Genomic DNA, 14587 nt, shown 5'->3' on the forward strand with positions numbered 1-14587 from the left:
AACTAAGATAAAGTCAGAGGCATATAAAACGAAATTGATTCATCATCCGTAACATCTATCCATCCCGCCATTCCAATCAACGGATTCATTGAGTAACTCGTGAGTAAACTAATAGAACTGGGTTGTCTAACTTCATTCAAAATTCAAAAACGAAATTTTTTGAAAATCATTTCGTCTATTTTTTGTATCGAATCTATTTTCGATTTTCGAGGGAACGGTGGCCTTAATAAAATAAAAATCAATTTTTTCTTTTGACTTTCAGTTTAACTCATTAGATTCAGTAATAGGTTCCTTCACAAAATATCTTGAATGATCGAGAAGAGGAAAAAGTTATCACACAATCGTCCAACTAGATTCTAAAACTAGGAATTTCTATTCTCTTTTCTATTTCTCTTTACATCTTAAAAAGCTCCATCCTTGTAGCTAGTAGCTAGATCGATAAAGAACCTTAATTTGGATCTCAATCCAATACAACAATGAATCAAAACTATTGATTCTAATTATTCTATTTTGATTCTTCTCTTTCCCTCATCGAATATGATCTACTACTCTTTTTTGTTACGCGCCCATGACCCTATTAAGGAATAATATCTGTATTTATTTATTATATTGATTTAGTCTAGGCAGTTATATTTTCTCTCCTACAATTAGTCTATAGCTGTTGCTTTGGCTACCTATTTATAGCTTGTAGTTCACTGTGTTCAGGTGTGAATAATATATTCTTCCTTCACTTCTAATATGGTATCAAGAGCTTAACTCCTGTGAGATTTTTTTTTTTTTCCTCTCTTCTTTCCATTTGATCCTATGGCAGTTCCAACCTCTACGATTATCCAATTATCTGCCCCCACCAACTTCCCATTCGCCTAACTGATGCAAATTTCCCAGTTTGGCAACGACAAGTTCGATCCACTCTTATCGGCCTTGGTTTATTGGGGTACATTGATGGCACGGCAAAAGAACCGGCCCGTTTTACGGACACTGCAGCTACCATTGTCAATCCAGCACATGACAAATGGGTATGGCAGGATCAAATTATTCTTGCCGCTCTTCTGGGCAGTTGCATTGAGACAATTCAGCCAGTCATCTCCACAGCAGCAACGACTGCAGATGCATGGTCCTGTCTCGTTGCTAGCTATGCCAGCTCATCTAAAGGACGAGTTATATCTCTTAAAGCAAAGCTAGCCAAAAACCCGCGAGGCTCTCGCTCGGTGTCTGAGTTTCTCCAAGACATGAAATCCATTGCAGATGATCTTGCATTGGCTCAACATCCGGTCTCGGATGACGATCTTGTGGTCCATACGCTCACCCAATTGGGTGATGAGTTCAATCCCATAATGGCGGCAATTAGTGTCCGTCAAACTTCGGTTACTTATGCAAAGCTTCGGACCATTCTGACGGAGTATGAACGAAATATGAAACAGTCTGCTGACCAAGTTTCATATTTGCCTACGGCGAATGCTACACAGAGACTGACGTCTAGAGACTCATCAACGAATAGGCCGGGGCCCGGCTACACCCGTGATCAGTCTACTGCCTCGAGTTCTCGTAGGGGCCGTGGTAGTGCATCTCGCCGTGGCAACTACTCTGGCAATCGACAAGGTAGATATTGTAATTTTTGTGAATTCCCAAGTCATGACACAAAGTTCTGTAGGAAGCTGGCTCAATTTCTACGTGACAACAACTGTCAACCCATTGACAATAACACTTCACAAAATCGACAACTAGTAGCCAACTCCGTTACCTCGCCTCAGGCAACCTCACCACAATGGATGTTTGACAGTGGTGCCTCTCATCACACGGCGTCTACTACATCTGCCTTGCATGGGTTTTCAGATTATGGGGGTCCTGATGAAGTAAGCTTGGGTGATGGTAAGACCTTAACCATTACTCATACTGGTCATTCCTACCTTCCCACCTCAACTCGTTCTTTGCATTTACAAAATGTCTTATGTGTTCCGGCATTACGAACTAATCTTGTTTCTGTCTCCCAATTATGTAAATCTAATCAAGTGTCTGTTCAATTTTTTCCAACTTATGTTTTGGTGAAGGATCTGGTCACGGGGGCGCCACTTCTAAGGGGTCAGAATGTTCATGATGTCTACTATGTTTCGCCGGTTCACCGTCCACAAATAAATGTTACGAGTCAAACCTCAATAACAGCCTGGCATCATAGGTTTGGCTACCCTTCCAATAGCACTCTTCAGAAGTTTATATATAGTTACAAGTTAGGAATTAAGCCTGCAGTTGTTAAACATTTTAATTGTTCCTCTTGTAATAAATAAGAGTCATAAATTACCCTTTGCAGAGAATTCCTTAACTAGCTCCAAGCCTTTACAGTTACTTTATACTGCTCAGTTCCCTTCTTCTATCTGTAAACTAAGAAAGGCGTTGTATGGCCTAAAGCAGGCACCACGTGCCTGGTATTTGGAACTATCAAAATTTTTGGTTTCTGCAGGTTTTGTTCGCTCCCGGGCGGATACCTCTCTGTTTGTTTACATCTCAAGTGGTATTATTGCGTACTTCATGGTCTACGTAGATGACATAATCCTCACTGAGAATAATGCCGATTTCATGGATGCTTTTGTGATGACTTTGGCTAACAAGTTTTCTATCAAGGACCTTGGTCTGCTACACTATTTCTTGGGGGTACAGGTGGTTCCCACAGCTCTTGGTTATTTTTTGTCGCAAGGAAACTACTTGGCAGATATTCTATCTCGGTTCCATATGGACGGTGTGAAACCAGTGTCTACTCCTATGGCGGTTGACCGTGTGTCTTGTGAGTCCTCCAGTAGTGTGGTTGATGCTACTGGTTACCGTCGCTTAATTGGCCTTCTCCAATATCTTCTTATTACTCGGCCCGACGTCGCGTTTGCGGTAAATAAATTGGCGCAGTCAATGCATATGCCGACTGACGAACATTGGCAAGGAGCGAAGCGTGTGCTTCGATATTTGAAAGGTACTATTCATCATGGTTTGTTGTTGAAATATGATGCTCCTATGCGCTTGACAACCTTTTCTGACTCTGATTGGGGTAACATCCGGGACAATGGGCGATCCACAACTGCTTACTGTGTTTACCTCGGTGGAAATATTATTTCATGGAAGTCTACGAGACAGAAAACAGTGTCTAGGTCTTCCACGGAAGCGGAATATAGGGTTGTGGCACATGCAGCTGCTGAACTTATTTGGGTTCAGAATCTTTTACGGGAAGTTGGAGTGCGCTTGCTTGACCCGCCTTCTCTATGTTGTGATAATCTTGGGGCGACGTATGTTTGTAGGAATCCAGTTTTTCACTCAAGAATGAAACATCTAGCTCTAGACTATTTCTTTGTTCGTGATATGGTTGCTGCTGGGTCTTTATTTGTTCGGCATGTCTCTGCTCGCGATCAGGTTGCGGATGTGTTAACTAAGCCATTGGGTCAGGCACTCTTTTATCGTTTCCGGTCCAAGATTGGTGTCATTGATGGCTCCACCATCTTGCGGGGCGTATTAAGGAATAATATCTGTATTTATTTATTATATTGATTTAGTCTAGGCAGTTATATTTTCTCTCCTACAATTAGTCTATAGCTGTTGCTTTGGCTACCTATTTATAGCTTGTAGTTCACTGTGTTCAGGTGTGAATAATATATTCTTCCTTCACTTCTAATAGACCCTTCTGTAAAAGGATACGGGTAGACCCGGATCCATGATACAACTATTGAGTTTATATATATATATATAAAGCCGTGAAAGACAAGCAAGCTATTCATGTACACATATAATCTGTCTAGTCAAAAAAACTCAACAGATTTTTAAATGTCATCATCTGCTTATTCAATTCATATTCTCAAATGCCACCTGGCCAGCCTCTATATGTTAATGAAGAAAACATAGATTGTGTGAAACTTCTTTCAACTTTCGTTAGTGGAAAGTTCAAATATGGAAGCTAAAACTATAAGAGACACCCCTAATCAAGCACATCACATATGTGTCTCAATAGTGTATACACACAGTGACAAAAAAACATCAAAATGGAAAGGGGGGTTTTCGAAGCTGCACTAGAGGGAGATGTGGCAACCTTAAAGAGGTTGTTACATGAAGATCCTTTGATTCTCGATCGAACCATAGTAAACATTTATTCCGAGACCCCATTGCACGTTGCAGCGATGCTGGGATACCATGATTTTGTTAAGGAAATCATTACAAGAAAACCCCAACTGACTAAGGAGCTGAACTCGAAACACTCTTCCCCTCTTCACCTCGCGGCGGCCAAAGGGCACGTTGATGTGGTTAGGGCTTTGGTGTTAGCTGATCCCGGGATGTGTAAGGGTCGTGATAGAGATGGCCTAACTCCGGTCCACCTGGCAGCCATGAAAGGAAGAGTTGAAGTATTGAAGGAGTTGATTGATGCAATATCGTGTAGAAGTGGATTGGTTGATATGATGGGTGTGGATAATGAGCGGTTGGGAGAGAGCATTTTGCATATGTGTGTTAAGCATAGCCAGTTGGAGGCTTTGAAGATTGTGGTGGAGATGATAGGAGATGGTGGTGGGGGTTTTGTGAATTGTAGAGATAGTTTTGGCAACACAATTCTGCATCTTGCTGTGGCAGATAAACAATTTGAGGTATGTTTGTTTTTTTTTTTCTTTCTAATCTTATCATATCATGAGTTTTTCTTCAATATGATAAATTAGTGTCTCAAAAATAGCTACTTCTTGCCATATATCGCATTTTAAAGAGCAAAAATGCATTCTGTGGTTTACAAGCTGTAACACATAGTGGTTATTGGTTTTGCTCATTATTAAGCGCTTACAGCCACTGTTGCAAAAATCCCCGCCTAGGCCGCCTAGGCACCCGCCTAGGCGCTAGGCGCTCCTAGACCGAGGTGAATTACTCCTTAAGCGTCCCCCTAGGAGGCAGCCTAGCGCCTAACTCGGCCGACTGGGCCGAATTTGGCCGAGTTAACTCGCCCAACTCGGCAGAGTTAGCCGAGTTAACTCGAGCGAGTCGGCCTTGTTAATTTTATTATTATATTTATATATATATATATCTCTATATATATATATATCTCTATATATATATATATCTCTATATATATATATATCTCTATATATATATATATCTCTATATATATATATATCTCTATATATATATATATCTCTATATATATATATATCTCTATATATATATATATCTCTATATATATATATATCTCTATATATATATATATCTCTATATATATATATATCTCTATATATATATATATCTCTATATATATATATATCTCTATATATATATATATCTCTATATATATATATATCTCTATATATATATATATCTCTATATATATATATATCTCTATATATATATATATCTCTATATATATATATATCTCTATATATATATATATCTCTATATATATATATATCTCTATATATATATATATCTCTATATATATATATATCTCTATATATATATATATCTCTATATATATATATATCTCTATATATATATATATCTCTATATATATATATATCTCTATATATATATATATCTCTATATATATATATATCTCTATATATATATATATCTCTATATATATATATATCTCTATATATATATATATCTCTATATATATATATATCTCTATATATATATATATCTCTATATATATATATATCTCTATATATATATATATCTCTATATATATATATATCTCTATATATATATATATCTCTATATATATATATATCTCTATATATATATATATCTCTATATATATATATATCTCTATATATATATATATCTCTATATATATATATATCTCTATATATATATATATCTCTATATATATATATATCTCTATATATATATATATATATATATATATATATATATATATATATATATATATATATATATATATATATATATATATATATATATATATATATAAAATATAATATAATATAATATATGACATACACCCACACATACGAATTAATTTTTTGTTTTTATAAGTCGCCGCCTAGAAATGCCTAGGTACCGCCTAGGCGCCGCCTAGACCGCTTAGGCGCTAGTCTACCGCCCGACTAGCGCCTAACGCCTACTGCAACCTTGCTTACAGCTACTCAAAAGTTATAACTATTAGCGAATACGCAACTTTATTTCTTCATGTCGTCACATTTTCAAGAGACATGATGTTATACTTGACTCTTTAGGCATCCTACCTAACAATTCCCTAGCCACCATAACCAAGAGATATTAAAAAAAAATCCAACTACAACAATCAAATGTTTTTTATTCATTGATTTTGAATAAGTCGTAGATGGCTTGCGAGTTGCGAATTGACATATACTAAAAATTAATTCAAAATCGAATCTCAAATTTTCACTTGTTAACTAATTCCTCTAATTTGACTAGATACTATACAAACATATCCAATCATCATTTCATTTGTTTATTTCAATTCCTTCTTCTACATTTATAATAATTGAGTTATGTATTTGATACATTAATACTTCCATTCAAAGTAAATATATAGCTTAATTAAGGAAAATTTGGCACTGTTAAAAAGGTATTGTATCTACCATCATAAATAAAATGAGTGGTAAAAATTTTATAAATAAAATTATAATTATTCACAAACTCTGGCCTTTTTATTTATAATGATGAGTACATTGTTTTTTGAACAATTGTGGATTTTTCATTTAGTCTGGTTTAGCTAATGTTTCATTTGAATGATGCCTACTTCTTCCCCTGTCAGCATCCCAACCTTATTACAACCTTATTACTCCCGCTCTCCGCTAGATGTCATAATTTTTAGTTGTCCCATTGAACCTAAATGTCACTTAAGTTAGGTGTCCACTATACAATTGAACATGCCTGGCTCTTGTATATATACTGGTGCAAACTCACTTTCCAAACCAATGCGGGACAAGTGTTTTTACAAAACCTTTCCACCTTCATTTTCTAAGGGTCTACTCTGAAAATCAATTTCTCATTCACTAATTATACGTTTTGAGCGTACAATATATCAATTTTTTCGTCTCACTACTAAGAACTCAAATTCACTTTCACCCAATCCAAATCTGAAGTAGACCCAACATATTCTTAACCTCGGAGTTGATAGTCTCATTGAGGTCCATTAGTTCTTGAGCCTTGATATGCAAGCTAGGTTCTTATGGAGGACTTACTCCTCCATTAGTCCTGACTGGTCAGTTAACCGAGCTTGAGCAAGATCTTCCAACTTGATAATTCATTTATCTGACGTTTCATTATTTGAAAAAAATTGAATTTATAATTCATTTAACAATTAACGAACTAAATTACTTATATCATAATAACTCAACTGAACACAAGGAGCGCGCCCTCTCACTTTGAGAGGTTGCCCTCATACTGTCGCTAGTGAGACTCAACCTTTGGTTTTTGTTCCCAAACTTCACTCCTATGACCAGTTGAGCTGCCCATGCGGGTAACTCAAGAACCATTGTTGAGAAATGGACAAGTGTGATTTTTCCTAAACTAATATTTAAATTTGAAAATTAAACTAAACACTAACATGTGGAAATTTTCAGAGCTAGGAACTTGTGTTTAACATTGATGATGAATATTGTTACTACATATGTAACTTACCAAGAGGGCATGGAAATGTAATGTTGCATGCAGACTGTGAAGTATTTGCTCATGCATACTACAATAGAAGTGGATGCTCAAGACTTAATTGGGTTAACAGCTACGGACATCCTCCTTCAAACTAGAAATGATAATATTGCACAACTTCTTATCCACAACCAGCAGGGACCTAAACAAGCATCGCAGCAGCAGAGCCAACCCTCCAGAAACAAGAAGAAAAACAAAAGAAAAAAGCCAATTGGCAACAAAAACAATAATACCAGCAAGCCCCCAAATGCAAAAGAGCACTGGGTTCAAAAAATGCGAGACGGATTAATGGTGGCGGCTTCTTTGCTGGCAACAATGGCGTTCCAGGCAGTTGTCAGCCCTCCTGGCGGTTTATTGCAAACCAACGACACACCCATAAGACAGTCAGAAATCCAAAACAACATAAATAGTTTCTTTTCTTTTACAGGAAACTCCGAATCCTTTGTCGCCCCTGCACCGTCGTCTAGTATAAACGACACACTCATAAATGCTACAATTGGGAAATCCGTGATGTCTTATTACAAGCCGCTGCTTTATAATATGTTCCTGGTGGCCAACACCACCAGCTTTCTTGCATCTCTCACTATCATTCTGCTGTTGATAAGCGGTTTGCCGCTAAGCCGGAAGTTCTTTATGTTCATCATGATGATCATAATGTGGGTGGCCATCACAGGGATGGGGCTAAGTTATTTCTTCTGCATAAACATGATTACTCCGGAGAGGAGTAACATGAACATAGGGCTTTACTTGTACAGAATTGGGGCGTGTTTGTTAGCAGGGCTTGCCGTGATTCTTGTGTTAGGGCACATAATTCAGATGACAGTCAAGATGGTCAAATGGGTGTGGAGAGCATTGAGGAGAAAGCCGAAGAAGATGAATTCAAGTTCTATGGATATAGACTCTTGTAACGAGATATATGTCACATGAAGATCAGAACTACTTCAGAATTGAGCCAAATATATACCTTCTAATTCAGTATATGAACCAAAAGTTATTATAGTCAATTTGTATTAGAATAGTTTGTTATGTACTTCATAGTCAAATTAAAATACATGATTTTTGTAAATTCAGCGGATCTTTTTCTGTCCGTTTAACTGTCCGCGTCCGAATCCACCCACCTTCGCTCCGCGTTTGGGTTGCTTTCTCTAGTTGAGAAGGTGACCACTGTGGTGTCGCCTTCTCAACTGGAGAAGGAATCGGAGAAGGCGACCAGTTGGTCCCTTCTCTTCTCTTTCTCCGTGGCCGGCGACCAGTTGGTCCCTTCTCTTCTCTTTCTCCGTGGCCGGCGACCAGTTGGTCCCTTCTCTTCTCTTTCTCCGTGGCCGGCGACCAGTCGCCGTTCACTTTTTTGCCTAAAATTTTCGTCTGACGTGACCGAATTTTTAATGACCTATAACAGCAGGTTAATTACTCGTTCTTGGGCTTCATTACTTTAAAATGAATTTTTCATGAATGTAATTGCAACTTTAACAAGTTGAGGGGGTTAATTGACTTTTTAGCTAAAGTTCGAGAGTTTATTTGACGCTTCTCCCAAAATAAAATTACAAAACAGAACTCATGCAATAACGTATATTGTCAAATGAACATGAAGTATTATTAAAATAATACTTCAATATTGCTATAATAAAACTAGTGTCTGAAAAATGAAACTAAAAAACATAGTCCATAAAATAAAATATATTGTTAAATAAACCTAAAGTATAATTAAAACATACTTCACCACCATTCCAATATAAAGTGAAAGGAAAACAGCAACAGGAACATAAAGAATTCTGTCAGAGAAACATCATCAAGATAATCACCTAATCCTTTCTCTTTGCTTTTAGAGCAAAGATTGTAGAATGACACTTCATTTTCTTCTTGTCAACAAGTACAGGGAAGCATAATCTTAACACACATCAAACTTGTGTTTTCCACTTTATTCAATGACGAAAAATAAAGTTGCAAAGACCAGGAGGAACTAACTCTGTGTTAGTCATTTCAGTACTGATGAGGAAACTAAACTGTCGGTAACATAGCCAGGGATGAACTGCCGACTATCCATTCATAGAGCATAACGTCGTCGTGCATCTATCATGGACAGCAGAAGGTGGTTCTCGATCAGGTTCTTCTACGCACAAAGTTCTCGGCCTCGTGCATAGAAATGCCCATGTGATAAGGAGAGCTGGAGACTCTAAACTCCGGCTGCTGGAATATGCCATCACCACTAAAGATGCTTGTGACATCAGAGCCGGATGGGGTAGAGGTCCCCCAACTACCGCTTTCTGAATGCTGGAGTTGAGAGCCAGATATGTCTCCACCGCCCTTTTGGTTAGAGATATTTTTCCCGTGGGTCGGAGATGCAGCAGATTTGAGTTGCTGTAGTTCGTTTTTGTTCAGAAAACGGCCTCCAGAACCCCTTGCTCTCTTCAAGGCATGAGCATGTCGAGACTCGTGAAGATATGGCTACATAATGCAAAAGGTGTACTTAAGAACTAATACTATGAACAGATACTACATTCTAACAGATTCAATAGTACTGGAAAAAAAAAACTGATAGAAGCCTTCATTCAAATTATTGCTACATTGTAGGGATCAGAAATGCAAATACCTTCCTCACTTTGACAACTTTGTTCTCAGCCTCGAGCTTAGCACGGATTTCTCGCCGTCTGAGAATTGCGCGATATTGTTTTGCATTAACATAAATAGGTATGCTTTCTGCACATTCAGAAGGAAGTGGCATTCTTGCAGGTACAATTCCAACCATTTGAGGATAAATCTGTTCAAATTTCAGAAATACGACAATCTAGTCAAGAACATAGACTTTAACAGAAGTTTACTGTGGGATAAAGAAACTCGAACTAGAAACAACAGTGTCAAAAGGGAACTGTGAGATACAATTATCTGTGAATGAAGACCAATGTCTCAACTCAATGAATGCCACACTTGGTAGAAAAAAGCAGTTGCAACTGAGTTTTGCCAAGGGCATACTTCTAAACAAATTATACAGAATATGGACCATCCCGCGACCCTGGGGAGGAGGCAAGTGCTCCTTCATCTGGATAAGTGAGGCAGATGATTTCTTTTTAAAGTATAAGTTTGGCAAGTGTTGACTGAGAAAAGTAGAATTACTACTAAAGTGACTTGATGGTGCATTATCAAGTAAATTCTGCGTTCCGACAACAAAAGAATAAATACAATAGACAAAGAGAACTAGACAACCCCAGTACACAAAACAAGCATCCAGTCTAAGTCACTTACAATACCATTTGGTCCATAAGTAGCTACCAGCCTCCCAAGATATGGTTCAGTCCAAGATAGGCAAGCCTGGAAAGAAAATTGAACCATGAGATTCAGACCAAAAAAAATGTTAGGGGTTGGGAATTAGTATTAAGACTCATTGATATTGTCAATATAATTTCAGTCACCTGCCTGAATAGATGGCTGCAAAGGCTACTCATAAATAAAAATGAAATAAAATGACAACCATTTGGTGGGGACTGGGGATGGGAGAAAAGTGACAACCATTGCAAGATTTAAGGGCTAAACAGCCCATAGGCTTCATACAAAATGCGGTAGCATCATCTTAGTTATGGAAAAGAAATAAATAAGGATAAATACTAAATTGAAAGGTCAAAAATGGTATAGAACTGACCATGGACTGGCTAAAATCCAATTGTCCTTGATGAATGGTGCAATCTTCATCTAAATGTGGCTGAGATGGCTTTATAGAGCAATCCTTCATTTGCCTTTCATGGATTTCAGCATAGCCTGGGAGGAAGGTAGCATGTAACTGGTGTAAAACTATAGAAATTCAACAAGACAACTACCAGCAATAGAGTTTCCTACTTTCCTCCTTGCAACAATAAACTGCTTTTTATTTTTCATAAGAGGAACACACGGGGAAAAAATAGAACAAAGGACTGAACTCTGAAGCCTTCCCAATTGTGTCTCTAAGGAATGAGACATATCTGATGAAATGAGCAACTAGTATTGCAAACCCTATCAGAAAAAACATCTCATAACAGAAGTAAAATAGTGTCTAAAGAAGGGTATAATGTTGAATGAAAGTGTGAAATTTCAGTAAATCCACAATGGAATACTAGGTCATTAGAATATCATAATTAATGAAACTCATGGAAGCAAAACAAAATCATAAAAGATATTGTGAATTCAGGTAAATTGGCATTAAATTTTATATAGGAATGCTTTATTTCAAATTTCATTGAGGTTCACTTCAGAGGAAAACCAACAATTGTATGAAATTTGATAGCACAACAGCAACAAAGATGGGGACCAAGTCATTGACCATTTACAAGAACATCTAATGTGAACAAATCTTTAAGAATGTTGAATATCTTACCAGGTTGAGGTCCAACTTTTGGCATGCGACAATTGCTTGGTGTCATTGCAGCCACTGTTTGATGAGATTGGTCAGTCGATAGAGTTGAAGTGTTATCCTGATCTTGAAGTTGAGATTCTGTTTGCTTCATGCAGAAACCACGTTGGGGTGCAGATTTTTGTCCAGTATCTGCACTCTCAGAAAGAGGATTTTCTGGTTGATCAGTGGAATTCCACAGTGATGAGCTAGTTATAGACATAGGTGTGAATGACTGAGCAGCTGTCTGATCACCTTCTTTCTTGGAGAATGAGAAATTTAGCATCTTCTCCCAGTACTTCAATCAAAATTTTCTTGGAATTAAAACAGACCCCAAGGAAGCCGAAGGACTGCCCAACTATGATTTTGACTGATTTTTTTTTTTTGTCTTGATCGGAGTATGATGTTCTCTCTTAAATGTATTTCATCTGGTTAAATGGAAGCCAAAACCATATTAATTTATTTAGTAAAACATATGATATGGGTAAATAAGATTGAAGCTAAAGACAAAAGTCAAACAACAAATCCAGGCACCATTCACCACCCAATCAACTTAGAACAAAGGAATACTTTAACTATGTACAAAGGAATTTAATAGCATTGGCAAAAAAGTAACATTCTGACTTGAGCTGATAACTAAATAACTAATTCATTATTTCATCTAAGATATGCACCCAGCAAATCAACATATTAGACACGAGACACGTAAGTTATTGATAGACACAGCAGATGACTTTGATCACAGGGTATCTTATACCTCCCTGACTAAGATGCATTTCTAGAAGTTTACTCTTTGATTAACAATTTCTTTCTTTTGGTGTAACCCGGCCACCCGGGGTATCCACCGTTAGACAGAGTAACTAATCCCCTCGCTGAATTGTTGGCACCTCTAAAGGGTGAGACAGCTGGCCTGGAGATTTAAGATTGCTCCATACCCAAGGCCAAGGATCGATTCCTTGACATTTGGTTAAAGGATTGATGAGACTCTTCGATCAACAATTCTTCATCCATTATCAAATAAGAAAGGGAAAACTTTGTTTTCTTAAAAGTTAAAACACAAGCTTTGACTTATAGGAGAGAAGAAATTAGGTTGAGTAGCCAGACTAGTTGATGAAATGCTGCTTTTATGCTCTAATGCAGAGAGAAATGAAAACCCCAGAAGGAGTTAGAATGAATATGGCGTCCAGTAGAAGTACGGCACCTCATAGTATAGGAAATAAAAATATCTTCCCATGAATCCCACTATCCAGTAATCTAACCTAGATACTCTGCCACTAAAAAAGGCAAAAGTGCATTAACTAACTAAAGGTTTTGCTTCACAGCATCAATACCACACCTTGGATTCAGAGAGGAAGAAAAACGTGAGAATGCATGTATCGATAGCTGTCATCTATGATTCAATCTCTACACATCCACACAAAGGGTAAACGTGGCAAAGTATCAATTATGAACCTACCACATGAATTTCTCACCAACACATAAGCATCCCTCAGTCCCTCACAAATTGATTCTATCTCCTACTTCATACATCCTATCATAATTAAACATGTCGAAATGCATACAACAGCATTTCTGGATCCCAAAAATTACTAATAAAAAAATACCCTCAACATGATTGAACAATTACAGTTCCAAATTTGAAAAAATTTCCCCAAATTGAACAGGATTGAGTTTTGCAGCAACAAGCAAATACAGTGAATAAAATATCCTAACAGCAGAATAGTGGAAACAAAAGTGGGTTTATTCATCACAGAGACAGTTAACACAGCAAAAACCAAAAATATTTCACAATAACATAGTGAAAATGGAAATCAAAATACCAATTCAACATATTATAGGAATCAATAAAGAATACCTTAATCATGGCCGTAAAAACCAATAAATAGCAAGTAAGAGTTGCTTATCCCATAAAAGGCACTTAAAGAAGTAAATAAAATCCGGGTATGAAATTAAACTGGTATTATCTCAGAATCTGTCCTAAAAATCTCAGTACTAAATAAACCCTCCCAAACAAAAAAGGGAATATCTAACAAGTTACCCCCAAAAAAAATAAAATAAAAAGAAGACCCTTTGAGTTAAGTAAAAGGACTGGGAAGAGAACTTGGACCAAACTCTTACCCTCTCTAACAAAACAGCTAAAAACAGAATCTCAAATTTAAGAAACAGAAACTAGTGATTCAAGATTACGGATGGGTTCAGCTAAAAATAGTGTGATATTCAAATAATAAACAGAAAGAAGTGATTAAAGATTAGGGGGGTTTTCATTTATCGGGAAAGGGAGAAGGCAGATAGATAGGTGGGAGGGGAGAAAGAGAGAGACCTTTTGCTTCTACTGAGATGGATCCATCATATCTCCTTTGACAGAAACTCCTATTTGGTTCTTGGATTTGATGCTTTTAAGTCTCCGAGAGGGGAGTAATTCTTTCTATCAATTCACCTGAAAACTACAAACAAACTATAACCCTTTTCTCACATCCGGTGCTCACATGCAATACCAACAGTCAAATGTCTGATTTTTCCACACCTCTCCTCCTCCACCACCACCATTCACCAGTTTCTCTATTGTTTTCTTCTGGGTTGTTACTT

At 37.1% G+C, this 14587-nt stretch overlaps 2 protein-coding genes across 4 annotated transcripts; one reads left to right on the forward strand and one right to left on the reverse strand.

The window, feature by feature from the left end:
* Positions 1-3924: 3924 nt before the first annotated feature.
* On the forward strand, positions 3925-8719 carry LOC116016577 (ankyrin repeat-containing protein NPR4-like). Of its 2 annotated transcripts, none has more exons than XM_031256911.1 (2): positions 3925-4607; positions 7651-8719. In XM_031256911.1, exons 1-2 carry the CDS (start codon positions 4014-4016, stop codon positions 8569-8571), a joined length of 1515 nt encoding a protein of 504 aa, XP_031112771.1. In that variant the 5' UTR covers positions 3925-4013; the 3' UTR covers positions 8572-8719. The 2 variants fall into 2 exon arrangements, with proteins under 2 accessions (XP_031112771.1, XP_031112779.1); XM_031256919.1 differs by having other exon boundaries at positions 7783-8719.
* Positions 8720-9303: 584 nt separating this feature from the next.
* On the reverse strand, positions 9304-14587 carry LOC115997298 (nuclear transcription factor Y subunit A-3-like). 2 transcript variants are annotated; one of them, XM_031236843.1, is made up of 7 exons: positions 14322-14587; positions 12257-12429; positions 11987-12154; positions 11279-11394; positions 10885-10950; positions 10235-10402; positions 9304-10089 (listed from the first exon to the last, which is right to left on the reverse strand). In XM_031236843.1, the coding sequence occupies exons 2-7, from the start codon at positions 12285-12287 to the stop codon at positions 9745-9747; spliced, it is 894 nt and encodes a 297-aa protein (XP_031092703.1). In that variant the 5' UTR covers positions 12288-12429; positions 14322-14587; the 3' UTR covers positions 9304-9744. The 2 variants fall into 2 exon arrangements, with proteins under 2 accessions (XP_031092703.1, XP_031092695.1); XM_031236835.1 differs by having other exon boundaries at positions 11987-12429; positions 14322-14586.

Source organism: Ipomoea triloba, chromosome 1 (genome assembly GCF_003576645.1).
Source record: "Ipomoea triloba cultivar NCNSP0323 chromosome 1, ASM357664v1".
Lineage (NCBI taxonomy): Eukaryota > Viridiplantae > Streptophyta > Magnoliopsida > Solanales > Convolvulaceae > Ipomoea > Ipomoea triloba.

Bases quoted from the DNA above. Each gene is read 5' to 3' on its own strand.
- LOC116016577 (XM_031256911.1), top strand. From the start codon at position 4,014: ATGGAAAGGGGGGTTTTCGAAGCTGCACTAGAGGGAGATGTGGCAACC. The intron at 4,608-7,650 runs GTATGTTTGTTT...TGTTGCATGCAG, and splicing joins TGGCAGATAAACAATTTGAG to ACTGTGAAGTATTTGCTCAT.
- LOC115997298 (XM_031236835.1), bottom strand. From the start codon at position 12,287: ATGCTAAATTTCTCATTCTCCAAGAAAGAAGGTGATCAGACAGCTGCT. The intron at 11,395-11,986 runs GTAAGATATTCA...CCTTCCTCCCAG, and splicing joins AAAAGTTGGACCTCAACCTG to GCTATGCTGAAATCCATGAA. The intron at 10,951-11,278 runs GTCAGTTCTATA...TTTTCTTTCCAG, and splicing joins TGGATTTTAGCCAGTCCATG to GCTTGCCTATCTTGGACTGA.